The 19,632-nt window shown below is 43.1% G+C and overlaps 1 protein-coding gene across 1 annotated transcript in view; it reads right to left on the bottom strand.

Moving 5' to 3' along the window:
- Positions 1 to 19,632, bottom strand: part of nr5a2 (nuclear receptor subfamily 5, group A, member 2) — a 73,026-nt gene that overhangs the window by 30,875 nt on the left and 22,519 nt on the right. The window contains exon 5 of the mRNA XM_050054896.1: positions 1,420 to 1,539. Within this exon, the coding sequence (XP_049910853.1) occupies positions 1,420 to 1,539 (120 nt within the window). The remainder of the gene's footprint in view (positions 1 to 1,419; positions 1,540 to 19,632) is intronic.

Below are 19,632 nucleotides of genomic sequence, written 5' to 3'. Positions count from 1 at the left end.
AAAATGGAGTAATGGCATCCTGAGCAGAGAATGAAGTCATGCTCCCTCTGTGTGTGTTGTAATCAGTGTGGTAGCCATGCCGGCCACACATGCATGTTAGCGCATGTCATTTCCTGTGAGTGTATTCCACTGGCTAGCTTTAACCGCTGCTCCGCACTATGCTTATACGGTGGTTGCAACTGATATGCAGGCTTTGTAATGTCGGAAGCTTACCTCCACCCTCCAGTGTCTGAAATTACCCTTTTATTACCTGTCACTGTGGGAGGCAAGTATTTTGTTTTGTCTTCCACAAACTCGCTAAATGAGTGGCTGCGTATAGTATGTATATGCACATCTTTTTAGTTACGACAAAGTGCCAGATGGCCTGACGATTGGCTACTGCCAACAATGTGCCTTCATTTGACAGGTGCTGGGTGCTAATTTCAGAGCGTGCAATCAGCTATGTTAGCTGCTAGCCGCCAGCTCAGCCATGTTGAGAACCATGTGCAAGCAATCCCGCCCCAGACTCTGAATCACATGTTGCAAACACCTTGTTAAAGCCAAGTAGATATTTCTTGTAGTACTCCCACTATGATAGTACTATTTACCACAGCTTGAACGACTCACCACTGGTAGCACCACTGCTTATTTATCTATTCTTCTAATCCACCCTCGACCTTGTCTTCATTCAGAATCACGGTGTTAAAGCAATGGCTTCCCTGTATACAGTGCAGTTGCCTTGCTACAATATTTATACCAGCATCTATTGTTGTAAAACATTTTGTTGAAGAGCAATGTTTCGGAGAGCCGGCCAATCTATAATTTATGACTTCTCATCTCACTGACAGCCATGCCACTGGTCAGAGGCATATTCATGATGAGCACTCTCATGTCTTTGTGTGTGCATGAGATTATGAAAATCCCTTAACGCTGAAGGAGATCTCCCTGCATGCCTGTGTGTTTACTGTTTGACAGTGTGTTTTGTGAGTGTGTGTATGAATCAAAAAGCAGAATCACAGTATCCTGATGCTTTGAGGACCTCCATTTGGGCCTCAGGCATCAGCTCCCACCAGGTTCCTTAAGGGCCCCGGTAAAACAAAATACACACAGTTAGCCACATTCTTTATCTGTTCGCCCACTCACTACGCTGCAACATGCGTACCAGAGAGCTTTATTTATTCGCTGGTGTAGTCTTCATGCACTGAGAGAAAAAATGCTAAATTGATTATTCTAGTGACATTAGTATATATCCATAAGCATAATCTATTTTTAATGAAGCGGGGACTGTGTGGCTGAGTGATCAATATGGCTTTAAGGGAGATGTTGAGGTGTTGCAGAGTCCTTTGGGGAGCGAGTGATGTGTGGTTGGCAGCGCTTTAGAGGAAAAATAAAAGGGTGGAGGGAGCTGGAAGTCTTTCGGTTGGGATTTAACCAACTCACCTGCTGGCCAGTGACCAATAGGATGGAGCCCTCCTTGGCGTGCATCACCTGCCGGAAGACGTGGTCGAGGATGAGGAGTTCGCTCCAGCAATTCTGCAGCAGCTTCATCTGGTCGTCCACCTGGTGAGAAATAAACACATCAGGGTAACTACTTAACTCGTGGGAGTTAGAACAAACAAAACAATGAAAGCTCATGAAGAGATCAACATGGTGTGCATCCAGCTGCACAAATATAAACTACAAATGTCCATGAAAATGTCATTCTACCATTGCTACATGCCCTTTGATAGATTACACTTCACACAAACACAGGATAAAAACCAAATGGTTGTGGTGGCACCGTGTCAGCCTCGGCAGCTTGTAAATATCACAGGCAGCTGTTTGCAGGGTAAGCTTGCTCACAGGTCAGTCAGTTGAGCACCTCTGGCATTATTTTTTCAACCCTACACAAAGCTCAAAAGTCCCCCTGTACACACTTGAAAGCTTTCTCATGTGAACCTTTCCACACTCAGTTAAGCACTTTGTTACGTGCCTGATTTAACAATGTTGCCAGGTTTATCTGTTTGCCTATTGCCAGCCGTTTCTGAGTGATTCCACAGATGATAATGATTAAGTAGCCCCTTTTTTTTTGCCTCCTGACTGCCAGCCGCTGGCTCCCAGGGACCTGCCAGGTGAGCTCGGGAAGCTCAGGCAGGTCAATCGGTAGTTCTGTACACCAAAACAACCCCCTCCATTGTAACTGTTAGTCTCTTCCCATGCCTGGCTGTGTTAATCATTACTCCACATAGCCAAACGCAGACAAAAAGGGCCACATTGAGCAAGAAGGAATGAGGAAAATGTATGAGAGGCTCATTCTTCCTCCCCCCCCCCCTTTTTTTTCCTATCAACAAACATTGTCCTCTTTGTGGTATCATTGGGAATAATGTGTCTTTTTGGGCACACTGCGGTTTTGCAGTTGGATGTGAACTGCTTTGTTACTCTGAGTCTGTGAGAACGGTCTGTGATGTTCATCGCCAATGTCAACCATAACTTGTAGTGTGAAGAATGTGGATCGATGGTAAAAAAAAAAAAGTCTGCAACGCAGGCAGGTGCAGCCTGAACACTGCTGAAAGGAATTTCTTTTTGTGCTGTCTGAAAATTGCAAAGTGAAGTGTTTGTTGAAATCTCTGATGACCTTAGGTGAAAATCTGATGTCAACAACTGTAGCCCCGCCAACAAAGGCCAAATACTTTATTACCTTGTATGACATGGCAGTGGCTGTGGCCAAATCTGAAGTCTATTGCTTATTGATTAGAATTGTTATGACTGGTGTTTGGGGGCTGGTGTCAAACAATGTCTGTTTGCCTTTCAGACAGACATAACATGGCAAAGCCAAAGAAAACAGCAGCAGTAGGACATGAACACTTGGGCTGCCTGAGTATAGTTGTCTCTGGGTTATAACTTGCTAGGTTTATGTTGTATGAATGCAGCATGCAGAAACCAACCATATTACCCAGACAGGGATTCTGCAATAATAATTAAGTTTGCTTTGCTCCTGACCTCATTAAAATCCAATATGTAGAAACATGATACCCATAGTTTTAGATTTCAGGGGGGAAACAGAGGACATGAACCCTCAATATTTAGAACATGTGCATTTGTCCCACCCCAATTTAAACATGAAAGTAGCAGAGAATTTTAATTTTCACAAAATTAAAGACATTTGCACTGTAAACGGATGCAGAAAAGGCAAAAAATGGTGCATACAAATTCACCAGGATGCATAAAAGTAATTTTTTATGCTCAAAATTTCCTTTTTTTATTTCACTTGCGTCTCCCCCCAGCGTTGAACAAAACCTACGCCCTTGGTGATACCTTTCAGATGAAGATGACACAATATGTAATTAAATTAGAAACAATTTTATGATTTCTATGTGATATGGGTGATACGTGAAATAAATAAGTTTGCCAAAACTTTATTTACAGACAAAGAAAGGAGGCAGGGGGATTGTAAAAAAGTTCTGTCAATCAATTTATCACAGATAAACAGCAAATAAAAATGTATTGTACTCATCAGAGACCCCACTACTCACATTTTTCTGAAACATGTTGTGAGATAAAAATAATTTTATAAGCAAGTTCATGAAAAGTCATGAAGAATCGAGGTGATTAAACAATGTTAAAAATGTCTGTTGTTAAATTATTAGGGTTAATTTGAAGCAGTACCAAAGTTTAGTGGCTCATTATGCCTCTATCATGCCTACACTGACAAAAATTGTTCATAAAATATAGCAGATAAATAGTAGAGTGAATTATGCAGCAAATAAAATCCAAAAGTATCCAGTCTTTGAATGTCTTATATCTCCCATATCTCTGTTTTAAGTGAAAGTCAAATGACAAAATACAACAAAGCCTCTGTGACCTTTTGCAACATTTTTTTGACAGCCACATAGACTCTTTTTGTCTCCCTGCTCCTCCGTCCTATACATCTTTTTTTGTGGTCGCTCTCTGCACTCAAGCATAGAATGAAAAAATTCAAATGCCTTCATTAAAACCATCAGAGTGCAAGAAACGCAGTCAAAGGAGGGACCTCTCTATACTGTGCCCCAATCCTCTTCTCTTCATTTCTCCCCATACCCTGGAAGCACGTGTAACAGTGTGTGTGTGTGTGTGTGTGTGTGTGTGTGTGTGTGTGTGAGGACGGATGGGTACATGTAAGGCCCAGCCTCTTCAAAGGACCCCCCTGCATGTCAGTGGTGCTGGCAAGTGTCGGGGTCCTCATCAAAGGGCTGTCCTCACTCTGCCTGCCTGGAAGCTCTTCTCTGACAAGAGGCCTGGGTCATCAAAGGGGGACAGCTCAGAGGGGATGACGGCGGGTGATAGCAGCCAAGACGAGGGCTGGGGACACCCGCCTGGAAGTGGGGGGCCTGGTGACAGACAGACAGGCGTGAGGGCGGGCCAGAGGTTGGGGTTCAGTTCGCTGACCTTTTAAGTGCCAGCGACACGAGCTGTTTCCCTGACAAGCTCTTCCTTTGCTCTGTCAAATGAGCAACGTTCATGGCGCCTGATCTTACAAGATCTGCTGCCTGCTCGCTTAGATAATATGAACTTTCTGACATGGATTGGACAGGGCACTTCGTCTTGTGTTTTCTTGCAAGCAGGTCCTGAATGCTATCTCTGTGCAGCCAATACAGTCAGTAAAACACTGGCTGATTTTCACTTTGATTTATTCCCACTATGACACTACAAAGTTCACATGAGCAGTCTGATGAACTCACAAGGAGCAATAAAACAGCTGATTTATTCAGTCGGTTAAGTTTTATCTTGCCACATGCTTGTGGAAAGTTTAGATAACTGCCAGTTTATTGTTTCCAGTGATGTCAACTCAGTAGGAAACAAACTTGTTGTGTTGCTATTCCTTGACTGTTTTTCACTTCCCTACTTTGCTTAGGCTTATTTCAGTGTCTTATTTCTTATCTTTTTTAATGTTGGCTTAACTGATTGTATTGGAAATATCATGAGTTACTTACTTGTAATTTCAAAATATGACAGTATGCTGAATACTAGGCACTTGTTTATGTCTTCTACCCGCTCACTAATAGCGCACGGATCTGGACGTTGCTCGCCATTTCTCAAAGTCGTTTTTTTTAAGTAGCATTTGTGATTTTTGTTAATTAAAGCCCTTGCATAGCTTGACAAGCTATTGCACTCCCCCGTACTTCTGTAGTTATACTGTGTGCACACGCTCATCTACACCATTCTTGTGTACAGACTGCAAAAGGGTTGATAGGATAGGATGATACATGGTCCAGATTGTTTTGGGTTTTTTTGTTCATTAAAGGGTTAGTGACAATATTTCTCACCATCTATAAGTAAACATTTCTATATACGTCACTGGAAGGATCAGTCAAATTAAGGAGAATACGTTATCAAAGCTATACTTTGTAAAGAAAATCATGCTACAGTTGTCATGTGGATCTGATGTATTAGAGCGCCTCTACTGCCTTGAAGAGAAGAAATTTCCCCAATTGCTTTGCTTGGCAATATTCAATTTGCCAAATAGAAAACTTTAGAAATATAATTCTGTATGTGACTTACTTTGAAAGGAAGGCATTTCTTTTTTGGATAATATTGGATTTTATCTCATATTTTAATTCACAGGAGTAGCATGCTCAAGGTTACGAAAATGGTAGGTTATATCCAATGCTGCTAAATACTTTTCATAGCCTCATATTTGTAGTCTTTGTACGCTCACTGCAAACCAACCAAATGCGGCGCATATTCATATAATTCTTTCTCTTTCTTGAACTACAGGCCATAGTCTTGCTCGTGAAATGCTTACCTATGAAAAAAATCTTTCTCTGAAATAGTTCATTGAGTTGAAGTCAGTTGGCCATGGCCCAGTGTAAAAATGACACATAATCGTTTTGTGGTTTGAAACCATAATTCTGCACTTGGAGTGAAAATGTACCAGTTTAGTTTCACAGCATTAATTCACAGAAGAATTTGCAGCAACATAAGCGAACAGTTTTTCTACCTTTGTGTCTACGTTACACATTTAGACAATCCCAAGTCTCTACCTTGGATGCAGCAAAACTCATTACAAGGATTTAGCTTCTAAGGGTCACGCCGACGCAGAAACCGCGCTCCCAAGAAATTGCTTCAAAATCCACATTTAAGGCTTTTTCAAGGTGTGATCTATTTAATATTTTAATATCATCACCAGTGTTTGGTTAAAGAAATGAGAGAAATTCCAAGCAGGAACTTCTACTTGCAGCAGCCAGCAATGAAAAATACATATCCTCCAAGAAACCAATTTAACACCTTTATGATCGTTCAGGCGAGTGGGATCAATGCCAGGATCAATCGCTTAGCCCATAGCTTTTGTTCAAAACCACTGGCTGAGATTAATGGGATTTTCCAGAGAGAGAGAGGTAGAAAAAGAAAGAGAGCGTGGGTGAGAGGGGGAATGAAAGTGCCAGACAGGGAATGAGAGAATGAGAAAAGACTTGGGGGAAATTGAGAAAATAAAACATAGTGATTAAGAGCAGATATTCCCTCCATTTCTGGGTAAATGTAAATTAATTGGAAATGGAGCATTCAGATGCTCGCTGACAAAAGTAATGTTTATTCATAGCCCCCTGCTAAGAGTAGAGCAATTATCATGGTGTGTTGAGTCAAAACAGGCCAATGTAGTAGAATCTTTCCCCCCCTTTCTTGTGGCCGGGTTTTGGTCTAGTGCCACGAGCATTGTTAAGCTTCGTACGGTACGGCGGGCTTTAACGAGAGTACACAGCTGGATCTGATTTTAATAAGTAGTTCCATTTTTGATGTGGCCTAATGAACAGATTAATGGAATCTCCTTCTGTGGAGCCTTAATGAATGGAGAGAAGCATGCTATTTTTTTAACACAGGGGGGAGAACACACACACACACACACACACACACACACACACACACACACACAGACCACGAGTTTATCTGCCTCAAACGACTTGTACATAAACAATAGCTGTGCTTGTATCTTTCCGTCTCTCTCTGCTGGACAAGAATCAATGCTGTCTCCGAGTACTACAGGTGAGGTTTGAAGCTGACATCAATGCCTGTGCGTCTCTAGCAGCCATCCTTTGGTGCAGTCCTGTCTTGGCATCTGTTCGCCTTGAGCCAAACAGGCCCCGTATTCACCTGGGAACAGGCATTAATTCACCTAGAACAGCGCCTGTTGTTCTCAGAGTGTTGCGAACACTTAATTATGTCGTGCTCGAATGTACTGTAGCTCGTTTCCAGTTTATAGTTTGGTAATTTAATTGAGGAGAGTCTCAGTGTGGGGTTCCATTGCAAACAATAGGATTTTGTTCAACTAATTGGTCATCAATGTATCAGAAATCATGGAGTGGTTGCTATTTTTCTTCCGAAAGCACACGCAGCCCTGCTGACCTGAGCTCAAATCTTACCATCAGTCTGTTTATCTCTTTAGTACCGTTCCCATTGTCTTAACAAAGACCAAATTACAAGGGAGGCAAACAAAACAGGTCACCATCGACTCGTGAAACAGCAAATACCACTTGAATCCCACTGTAAATCATTGTTGGCAGCCGTAACTTTTTAAAAGCCACAAATAGAGTTACATCCATCAGAAAAAACAACACAGTGAGTGACAAAATCCCCAGGATGTTCCAGTTATGTGACCTGCTGCTAGGGGAGAGGTTAGCTTTAGGTGTCCATGTTCCAAACTATGTCCAGCTCTTCTCCGCACGCTGCAGAGGCGGATGAGAGTAAAAAAATCATTTCCCCCACCCCCCCACTTCCCAAACTAGCTCTTGTTTATCGTGGCATACAGTTCATGTGGGCCTCGATCCTGCGGCTGGCGGGGTGATAAGAATGCTGGGAAAATGAGCAGGTGGCAGGTGGCGCTGCTGGTCGAGGGAGAGGGGGCGTGAGGAGAGGAATGATAATACTAGAGATAATATAGTGAGCAACTAAACTCACTTTGTCAGCAGACAAGGCTGAAGATTGGAGCCACATGAAGTCATTCACTAGCTTTACACCAGTTGGTTACCTGCCATTTTCAGTGAGGGTGTAGCTAAAGATCCAGCTCTACTGGTGCATGCACAATGTGAATAAAGCAGGAATCCATTAATTCCCTTTAGAGCTGAGCAGCCAGGGCAACTTGACTAAAGTATGTGGACATACAAAACAAAAAAAAACAACAACAAAAAACTTCTTATTCTCCAAAAAATGTGATGTTATTTTATGAATCAAAGGAATGTGATTTCAATGGCAAATAAAAGATAGCCAAAGCTTTTTCTTGCTACTTATGTATAACGGTACATAGTACATCAGAGAATTAGAGCTAAGCAGAAGAAGAGGAGGAAGATCTTTTTTATTTTGCATTTCGAAAATGAAGTTAAAATGTCGAGAATGAAGTTAAACTTTAAGTATTAGTGCCAGGCATTTGAAAAAAAAAATCAGAGGAAGAAGATCTGTTTTATTCCATTGTCAGAATAGAGCTGAACTGTTTAAATACCATTTTGAAAATAAAGTTGCAATGTCTATAACAAAGTCGGCTCTTCCAGGCCACGAAATGGTGTCTTGTGATATAACATATACTCTCTATGTGGCAAGCAGGTATTAACATTGTATACCCGTCTGTCCATTACCAGATATTTCAGTTTGCACAAATGCGGCCATCTCTTCTAAGTTTGTGTGTTTTTGTGGCACAATCTTGTCAAGCTGTAATACTTAATAGTACACTGTGTTCATGTGTTAAAAGAGAAGTGATTGTCTTGTTACTCAGAACAAAGAAATACTTTGCACTTCTATTTCCAAACAGGTGTATAGGAGAGCGATGGGCAGAACACTACTTTTAGAAAAAAAATCCCGCACAGTATCTAACTTGCAAAAATAATGATTTTAATGCTACAATATTTTGGTGACTAGACCTTAATCAGGCAAAAAAAATGTTTTCTTGTGACTAAAACCAATACTGAAGAACAATTTCATCAGTTTGTCTACACAAGGCATTTTGTAGAGGTAGCTATAGGTATGTGCTAATGCTAGTAGTTTGATTTATCTTCAAAAGTTTGACTTAAATCTTAATATCTCAAGTTTATTTTCAGCATTTATACTTTGTTCTTAAAATGCAACAAATAAATTAAAAACATACAAAACCTTCCTCCTCTCATTTTTCCCCCAAGCACGGCCCTAATACTCCTACATAACATGTTGGTATATATGTAGATGAATATAGATGAACTTGGACAATGGGTAATGTACATCCTTCATTACATGTAGGTTGGTAGGGGTAAAACTTTGCATTTGTACCATCAAGTTTTCATGTTACTGTTGTTACACAGAGGGGCGAGTTCAAAGAAATAGTGGATGTTTTTGTTTGTATGTAAAAGGAAAAAGGATGAAATACACCCACTTAACAACAACTCTTATTTTCTTGTTGCCTTTTACTGACTTTCATCAGGTCAGATAGACATTCACCTAATACACACATTTTAAAATATATATTCAGTAGTATTTAAGATATTTTTATTAGATTTGACCAACAGTGAGAAAGAAGCCAGTTCTCAGGTACCTCTCTCTATGACCCACATTGATCGTTAGCCAACATGGACCCAAAACTAAAATCAGAAACAAAACATAAGGCATTCAAAGATGCATTAATGCTTATCTGCCTATAAGACAATAAGCTCTCAGACTTAACATCAGCGTGATACTACTCCCTCTGATTTGCACTGTGAGTGTATGCTATATCTCCATGTATGTGACACTGTATGTATATCACTGTGGACATGCACATCAGCATCTCATGTCACTGACACCTGTTTGTTGGCTGCGTGTAGCTCTAATCCGACATATCAGATAGTGTGGAATGCCTGTGGGTTTATCTCCGACTGAGTGCACAGAAACTTTAGACTGTTATTATGTCCCTAAACAGCCGTGGAGATGCCTCAGGTCATGTGTTAGCTCAGAAAATATCCCTATTGTCACAAGAAGGCCTTGTATCTGCAGAAAAGTCTTCTTCCAACTCTGGTGTCTTTTGTGGGGAAAGTAGAATGTGTTGCAATGTAAAGTTTTAGTCTGTTTCTAAAGCTCATTTCAAAAACACCTGAATGTATAACCCATTCATTCCGCTATATGTCGATCACCGCGCTCCCAAAGCTTCAACAATACATATTCGCTGAGGAAACAATCCGACAATACTTCCTCCCACAGAAGACATCTTAGCATACAGTTGCTAGTAAAGTGTAGCAATTGTGTCGAAGAAAGTTTCTTTCTGCTGATGAATTTCCAAATTATTTTTGTAAGGGCGTTCACTGGAAAGCATTAGGCAAGTTGTTTTGAAGGAGTCTAAGCATGTCAATGCATATGAACTCACTGTGTGTTAGACTGAGAGCAGAAACCTCTTTGTAAGAGTAAATGAATGCCGTCTTGTGTGTGTGTGTGTATCAGAAAGAATGCTAGTGTGCCCACATCTGATCGATACTGCCGCGGCACTGAGATTGATCGGTTCCCACGGTGACTGCATTAACAGACTTGGGAGGCTGACCTCTGACCCTGAGAACACTCTGCTTTTGATTGGCCGTGCACTCTCCCTCTCCCCACCTTCATATCTTCTCATCCGTCTACACATCCTGACATTCTTCTTCATGTCCCAGGCTTGTGGTAGAAAGAGTGATTGGACATGCCCTGATTTTCTCCTTGCCCCCCTCATCCGTCCTTTCATCCTATGCAGCATCCTTTTGTCTAGATACTTTGTGAGACGAGAGGAAACGAGACATGGGCCTAATAAGGTCTTCCTGCTCTGCCTGAGCCTCAGTGATACTAGGCCACTGCAGACACAGGAAATGTATTATCTGACTATGGTAGCAGGCCAGTGTGCTTAACAAATATGTAAATAGATAATAAATAAATAACAAAGATGCAGAAGCTACAACAGCTGTTGCAGCTACAAATAATGTATCACGGCATGTAAGGTTAAGTTGTTAGCTTAAAATGCAGACACACACACACACATCTGTGAGAATCCACAAGAAGCGGCACTACATTCATGAGGAAAACAAAGTATCTCTGTGGGTCTGTGTGCTGCAGCGGGAAGAACATCTTGTTTTCTCAAGGTCGCTGACGATGGCAACAAACCCTCTCCTCTGTCTGATATTAGCACAGAGATTTGAGGATGAACCAAGCACGCCCAAACTTTCCTATTCTGTTTTTACTTGATGCATAAGCATATGAAAGATAGGAAAATCAATAAGGCAAGAGAACGGACCAGAGAGAGGCCAGGCATGAATTTCAATTGATACCTTTTCATGCATGCAATGTTTATTGTTGTCTGCTGGTCTGTTTACCAGATATGTACAAACTCCAAACTTTCTAGGTAACGTCTGCCAGGTTTTTATTATAATCATATATTATATGTGCGAGAAGGTGTATCTCAATCCTGGTGGTACGCCGTCAGTTGGGATCAACTCGTGGGTGAGGCAGAACATGAAAGAGAACTCCAGAAAACAAAATGAGGTTATGAGAAAGAAATGTATGTACCGCTGCCTCATTTATGGAGAAAGTTAATCCATGAGTGCATGGCTTAGAGGAAAGGAGTTTTTCTTTTTTCTTTTTCAGAGCTATTGTTTTCAGGATACCTCAGAAGTGGACTACCTACACCCCCAACACGCACACACACGTGAAATCTCAGGGCTTAGAGCTAAGAAGCTATCAACTAATTATCAAAAACACAGAGAGGCCCTAATCAATTATTCACATGAACATTAGACCGCTAATACACATGCAGCCCAGGGAATGGCATCTCCCAAAAGTAACCCTTCCTCCTCTTTTACTCCAACACACACACAAACACACACATACACACAAACGGATGCAATCATGTCAAGACCTGGATACGTACACAGAGACTCGTGCATACAAATGCTTGACAGTAACATCCATACCTGCATACTTACACACACACATCCACGTGCAGCCTCCTGCTCCCTTCCCTTCCCGCCACTCCACTCTCCTCTTTGCAGACGGAGAAAATGCATGCCATCCAAATGTAAAATGAGTTAGGCAAGTAGACTGTCTATAAGGTTCCTGGCTGGGAGGTGCTGATCATAGAACTCCTATTGATCCATCAACACCCCCTCCCTGCTACAGACTCCCCAAGCACGCACAAACACACACACACACACCCAGAGCTTAATCTACCAGGCGATTCCTGGGCATTAAGCCCCAGCCATTGAATTTTCATGCCGTGCAATCATTATTTGAGTTAATGCTGCAATTTATGACTTGGTGTTTGTGTGCTGAGTGTGAAAGGCAGGTGGAGGGGATGCAATATAAGGGGGTGAGGAGGTGAGTGTGTGTGTTGGTTAAAAGTGGGGTTTTCATTCACTTAATTATACGGTCGTGACTGTCAGATTGTGAGTGAGAAGGGAGATTTATCAGCATGCACGTATGTACACGTGTGTGAGTGTGTACAGTCGGGTGTGTCTGTGTGACTTTCATTGACAGATAGTGGGAAATGACCCCATAATCTTCGTCTGGCTGTCTGTCCTTTAAGAGGAAGCAAAGACAAGGAGAGGAGACAAAGAGGACAGGCTAAAGGCTTCCCCCTTTTGTATTATTTAGAACAGTCGAGACAGTCCTCTCTCACACACACACACACACACGCACACACAGTTACACACTTATATACCCACTTAAACACATATATGCAGTATACCTTAACACAGCCTTAGACAGCCAAAGCTGTTTTAAAATGCAGAGACTGACGCAGTGGTGCTTTCTGTCTGAGAGGGCGGGAGACACAGATTCCCATTAGCGTTTGACGCGCTGGGATGGGTGTGCTTTTTTTTTCTGACAGGGGGTTGTGAGGGGGTTTAGGTGGTGGGCTTTTAGAGCAGACAGCTGTGAATCCACATCCAAATGTGGCACAGCTCCAGAGATCACTGGGATCACAGCCCTTGATGCACAAATTAAATATCTGAATTAGCTAATTGAGCATTTCCGGAGGTCCTGTGATATGTAAACAGTCGAAGTACAAGGAAAGACGAGGCATCAAAACCGCAACGCCGCAGAACAGATGGAGCCCCGCTTCTCCCTGAAGTGCATCTCCAGGCCTCGTCTGACAGAAACTGCCACGAATGCATCTGTATTAGGAGAAAGACGTCTCTCTATAGCACTGCTGTGGCAGTATGAGGCCTAGTGGTGCTGCCGCTGATGGGAAGTACAGTGCAACATGTGGCGTATAAAGTATTGGCCTGAGGGAAGGTTAGACTGCGGCTTGCCACCTGAAAACCTTGTCTTTTTTGGTTTCTGTTCAGCATTTCTGGTTCATTTCTTGAAGTTTAACGGTGTTGTCGACACCCAGCTCAGCAAGTCCCCCATCAGCATATTTGGTTTATTGCTCGTCATTGTTTCAGCTTGCTTGAAAAGCCTCTTTTCATCCCCTACTGAGCGGGCGCAATCCTTAAAGAACGCAAGACTGTAATGCCTATTATTAGTGCCATGCCTTTATTTCACGTGTATGGAATCATTTATCCGTGGCTCGTGCCAGGTTTGCAGTTATGGCACTTTGGGAGAAATGGAGAAAGAGATTGAGAGGTGAAGAGGGAATGGTGTGAGAGTCATAAAAAGTCCTGATGTAGTGTAAAAGAATAAGGAGCGCAAGAGCAAAATTAAAACCAGTGAAGAAAGGAACGCTTAAAGTAGGATAGGGAACAGGTGTCTTTGTCCTACTTTGCCGGCGGGGCTGAAGCCATTTTCTCGGCTAGGTCGTTGTTTGGCGTGCGTCCCCCATGAAATTTCTCGCTCGCTCGTCGTCACAACACAACCACTATGTCTAGTGTTACTCCTGTGCACTGCATGCATCAATCATCGCTGTGCAAATTCAATCACCCGCCTTCCCGGTTGAATATAAATACCCCTCCACTCTTTAAGTGTAAAACTAGAAGGCGAGCTGTCGACTGTGCTCCACCACTGTCTTGTCTATTGTCTCTCGGACCCCCGACCCCCCCCCCCAAAGCTTCCCCACTCCCTGTCCAGAATAGACAAGCCGTAAATAAGCATCAAAAATAGACATTGGGGGACAACTGTTGACAGCTCGGTGACGAAAGCGGCAGACACAGGCACAACCTCTAGGCAGGCTGGATTACACGCAGATAATTGAGGCCACGCAACATCGGAACATAAGAAGCTGGGGGCTCTTTGTGGGTTTTTTTTTTGTTACTTACTTGAAAAGCCAGTTGAAGCATTGTGTTTCAGAGAGCAGTTTGAGGGACAAAATCTTTGTCTGAAGACTGCTGTTCAGTGTCCCTTAAGATACACAAGATACTGTTAAACATTAATTACCTTATATGTCTAATGGAGTCATTGTTTTTTTACTGTTCCTCACTAAACCTGGCTATAATTTTATAATATAGCTATGTGAATATGCGAAAAGATGTCACCACTGATTGGATGCCCTTTCTGCAGCCATTTTTGCTTTGATACTTCCCAAATTGTCTCATTTACAAAGACGAAATGCAGGCTGGCTAAAACAGGAAGATAAATTAGCTGACAGGTTTGCATAGTTTTGTGTGGTGAGTTTAGTTTAGGGGTTGAGGGTCGGTGTGAGGCTGCAGCAGCCACACCTCGGCCCCTCTGACCGCCAGGAAACCCTATACCCCGGAGCTATTTAGAAGCAAAACGCCGGCACTTCTGTCTGTATATTTACCACCCGACTTACAACATATCGGCACCCTCAGCCACCGAGCCTGCCCGCAGATAACAATACTTTTTACGAGGATCACTTCTAATTTGTCCTTTGCTGCCGCAAACTGTGAGCACCACTCTTTGGGCTTGCAGGGTCTCTGATGGGAGGCACTTTGGAAAGGTTCCTGCATAAACTGTAGATTTAACACGGCTCATAACTGTAAGCGCGGCAGAGAGGAGGAGAGGGAAGGGAGAAAGTTGCTTTGTACTTTGGTGGAGTGTGTAAAGTGTTTGCACGCTGTTGAGTTGATTTGTTAGCAGCCCGGCCAACTAAATCAAGTCCCTATATCCACTTTGTTTACCCATTTTCTTTGTCTCTCATTCCCACTTCCTCTCTGCTTTTCAATCTCTGCCTCTCTTTCTCTCTCTCACTACTAATTTGACTGACTGTTGTCAACTTGTGAAACAACAACCGTGATAGTTCGGGGCCGCCGAGGCTAACAGCACAGCCTAGTCACCTGCGTCACCGTCTTAACAAGCAGCATGACCTGCCAATAAAAAAGGCTTTTACCCTGATCGTCCTCAAACAAGACTTAAACACAACCTGCTCTTTCTCCTGCCGAATGCCCAAAGTGCTCGCAAATGCGAATCAGGCTGCGTTAACTTGCTTGAAAATGAAAAACTGGCAGTGGTTTTGAAGGGGAGGGTGAGGTGGAGGAAGGCAGCATAGATGGAAGTTAAAAAAACCCCACATCTCTTCTACAGGTTTACTGGGGTGGTGCAGACACTTGACCCATGCAACAGTGTCCATCTGTCAGCAGTAGCATGTCATGTCAGTGTCTAAGTTTACAACCTGCTCGCTGTTCTCACACATTAGGTGATAATTTCAGCTAAATGTAAATGTTGAAACAGTGAAAAAAAATTCCTCGAGTGACGTTGAAGAAGGACGAGGAAGAGGAAACGTTGCTGAGGACAGTTGAGTCTATCATTGCTCGGAGCTCTGTAAACTCGTACTTCATGACAGCCTTTCATCCCTCATCAAAGCAACAAGTAGATGAGCAGACTTTGCGCATGCTAAAACCTCCCAACCCCCGTCGTCTCCTTATAGCTGCCGCTCCTTTGGGACGGGCGACTTTAAATCTTCCCTTTTAACAAGTTTCCTGTTCTTCCTTCCGGCCTGCTGAATACCCCTGGGGTTTGACCTACGGGACCATTCCAGTATTTGGAAAGGCTGTATCTTAAAGCTCAGTCTACAACCATCAGGGGACGTGAGGAGGACATTGGAAAGTTTGATTTTTGTCAGATCAGTGGTCGCCTGCGGTCAAGCATGGCAGATGCTATTGGAAAATGCAGACTTTGGCTGTGCCAGGAAATAAATACTGACGCCACGAGAGCTTCACACTGAACACGTGTCTGCAATTGCTATCTTGTCACACACAGTGGAACTTTTTCAAATACCAGACACATATGAATGTACATGCTTCACCTGCAGGACCTGTGGGAGTAGTGCCACATGCTTACATTTAACATAGGGAACACATTCAGGAGGGTCAACCTGTAGCCTTCCAGGTACAGAACAGCCTCTGTTGTGTCTGATTTATACTCTTTTTTTTTTAGACAGAAGCACACTGTCTTTAAAAGAGATCCCAAAATCCACTTTTCTCATTTGGTATTGAAAAGAAACTCAGGGGTGGGAGGGGGTGGGGGGTTTACAGTATTTATGAAAAAGAGAGAGTGATGTCTTGCGCAATGGTCAATAATTTATGAATGAAAAGAGGCCTTTGTGAAACCCACCACCCTCTCCCTCTCCCGTAACCCCCCCTCCCCAAACTCCTGCTCCTTCCCAGTGCTACTGATCAAACAGATATTGTTACCACTAAAATAGCAACTTAAAAAAACACACAGGCGGCCGTAAGACCGGCCTGCAGCTGGGGAGAAAGACTGACAGCAGAGGGGAAAGGGGGGGGGGGAGTAAGGCAAGAGGAAGGGATGAAACAGAGGAAGAAAGAAAGAAAGAAAGAAAGAAAGAAAGGCTGAACTGAGTGAAAATTTAGACAAGTCTCTTGACTAACAAAAAAATTGCACAGGGGCAATGTGTGTGTTGGGGGGACAATACTGTAAGTGTATCTGTGCGTGTGTGTGCCGGGGTGGTGGGGGGGCGTGTCATCTATCACTGGACAAATGCTGGTCTGTGGTGGGGTGTTGGTGGAAGTGGGGGTGAGGCCGGTTGGATTGTGGGTGGGGGTGGGGTGGGGGGGTGGTTGTCGGCCAGAATGGTGCTGCTCCTCAAATGAAATAATATATCTTTGAAAGCCTACGCCCCGCGCCAGGCCCCGGGCCCATATATCAAGCCCAAGAGCGTCTGGTGGATCCGCTCCAGGCCCATTAACCTTCCACCTGTTCCCCCCTTACACCCCCACCACACACCCCCAACCTACCGGTCCTCTTTTCACCCCCCCACCACCCTCCCTCCACACCCTCCCTTGTTGTCCTTCACCATGCCCCCTCTCCTCCTCCTCCTCTTCCTCTTGCCCTTGGTCGTTGCCTCTCGCAGCTCAGTGTTCATCTTCCCATTTAACCCCCCCACCTTGCTCTCTTCCTCATTTCCCTCTTTCTGTCCTTCTCTCACTGTCCTTCATTATCTCCTTCTCATATTCTCCCTCTGTCTCTTTCTACCGCTCTTTATCTCTCATGGCCAACTCTTTTTTTTTCTCCCTCCTTCTTCGCTGCGATATCACTCTCTGTCTCTAACTCCATCTCTGGCCCTGTCCTCTCTTTCTAATATGGTCACTTTCTCACTCGAAATCATTCATTCTGTTGCAGTTTCTCTCCCTGCCACTCAGTTTCAATATCATGTCACAGTCTTTGCTCTTCTCTCCTTACTGGTTCTGTAACTCATTTAAACTCCCCGTCTCCTTTCCTGCATCCCTCTTAATCTCTCTACACCTTCTTTCTTCCCAACTAAGGTAAAGCAAGCATGCTATGGTGTGTGTGTGTGTGTGTTGGGGGGGTGCCGCACAGCCTGCCGAATAATTCAAATGCAATGGACCAGGGACACAGTTACAAATCTCTGCCAACTGCGTGCGGCCGCCAACCCCATCACGCTTGCAGTTTGTCAGGATTGGGGTGTCGGGAGGGGAGGTTGTTGCGGGGGGGAGAGATTGTTGACCTCTATGACAAGACAGACATTGCAGCCCGAGGCTCTGAATCTATGTGTGTGTGTGTGTGTATGTGAAAGGTGGTATAGATATACCACTTCCCAGGGTTCACAGATCACGCCTAAAACGGCTTATTAATTTCCACTCAGTTATGGGGTGTGAAGAAAAAAAGAAAAGGGGCAATCAGCGGTCAAAGCAGGGCAGGAGCAATATACCCCCCTTCCTCCGCTCTCCAACACACACACAAACATGCACACACACACTTGGTTGCACCTTGAAAATTAAACTGCTCCTGGATAGGTCACGGAAAAAAAGTGTGTGTGCATGAGTGAGTGTGTGTGTGTATAAAGAGGATAACTAAGACTGTAGAAAAAGGCCCTCCAGTCTGAACTGGGCGGGCGGGTGGTGTAAGTATAATTTCACCAAAGTAAATTCATGTAATATTTATGGATGTAGATAGAGGGGAGGTGAGGAGGGGGGTGGAATTATGCAGCAGGGCAGAGTGGGGCGCATCAGAGGACCTTACATTATTCACTCAGGTAAATCTATAAGTGGAGAATATTCAGGTGTGAGATGTGAACATCAGCCCCCCTCTTGGCCCCACCCCAGGGATCTGTCATAGTGTGTGATTGACTGACATGCAGCCGCTTAGAGGAGTGGAATAAACTGGTGGAGTCAGAGTTGTAAATAATTCTACTGCTTATAAAATGCTCATTTTATTCAATTTTTTTTTAAGGTTGTTGCAGATTTCTGTGAATTTTGTGAGGTTTTACACCCATTTGAAATTTGAGTTGGCAGAGAATTTATGACCAGGACATGTCTGAAAATATCTGACTGCCAAGGATGGTGCACATAATTAAAAAAAAAAAAAACATTTGATGTTATTTGAATTTATTTATTTTATTTTATTTTTATCTAAAAATATCTAAAAAAAAAAGTTAAAAAAGCAAATTAAATAGATTTTTTTAAATTTGAAAAATGTAAAAAAAAAAAGTAATCAGAAAAGAGGATTTTTTTTTTATTCAAACAGGAATTTAACAGTGTACTTTAAATTAACATTTTGACAACTTAACCTTGAAAAATATTTCTTAAAATATCTTAAAAAATTCTTAAAACATTTTTTTTTAAATTTGGCATTAAGCCAATGCCAGGACACTGTAGTCCTACCAACTTATTCTTATTATAATGCTGCATTTCTGCCTTTCTTTGACAGGAAATAGTCACCAGCTAGAAGAAAATGTAAAGACAGAAAGGTGGGGATGATGTGCAACAGAGGTCTTAAACCTCTCGGCTAACAGGATGCCCAAATTAAGAATGGTGTGAGTACAGTTTGTGAGGTGTATCTGTGCAAACATGTGCACAGTAAAAGACTCAGTATTTTCTACTGCAGTGAAATTTTATTCAGCCTTTGATCTGGTTTACTGCAAACAGCAGTGAAATACTGTATCACCTGTCTTGTTCCATGTTTTACATGCATTACCTCATCCCTTTCCTGCCCTCCTGCCCTTCCTGTTGACTTTCTTTACCTCTCATCTCTCTCTGCTTTTATCTTCTGTCTTTTCTTTCCCTCCATCACATCACTTTTCATATTTCTCTCCATTACCTCTCCCTCTTTGTTATCCACTCTCCTTTCCTTCCCTCTCCTCGGCTCTCCTCCGCATTCCTCCTCTCCTCATCCCCTCTCTCATCTCCCCTCTTTGTTTCACCTCTGTTCTCCTCGCCTGTCCTTTCCTCTCCCCGGCCATCTGTTTATCCAATATGGCCGTCCCATCTCAGCTGGGAGCTTTCCCAGGGAACAAGACTTCTAATACAGTTCCTCCTCAACTTAATGGCCCTCAGTTCTGCTTTTGCCATTCCCGCTACATGCAGAGAGACA

The sequence above is a fragment of the Epinephelus moara genome, chromosome 10 (assembly GCF_006386435.1).
Source record: "Epinephelus moara isolate mb chromosome 10, YSFRI_EMoa_1.0, whole genome shotgun sequence".
In the NCBI taxonomy this organism is placed as follows: domain Eukaryota; kingdom Metazoa; phylum Chordata; class Actinopteri; order Perciformes; family Serranidae; genus Epinephelus; species Epinephelus moara.
The sequence above is the reverse complement of the archived record's forward strand: the minus strand, read 5'-3'. Positions and strand labels throughout refer to the sequence as shown.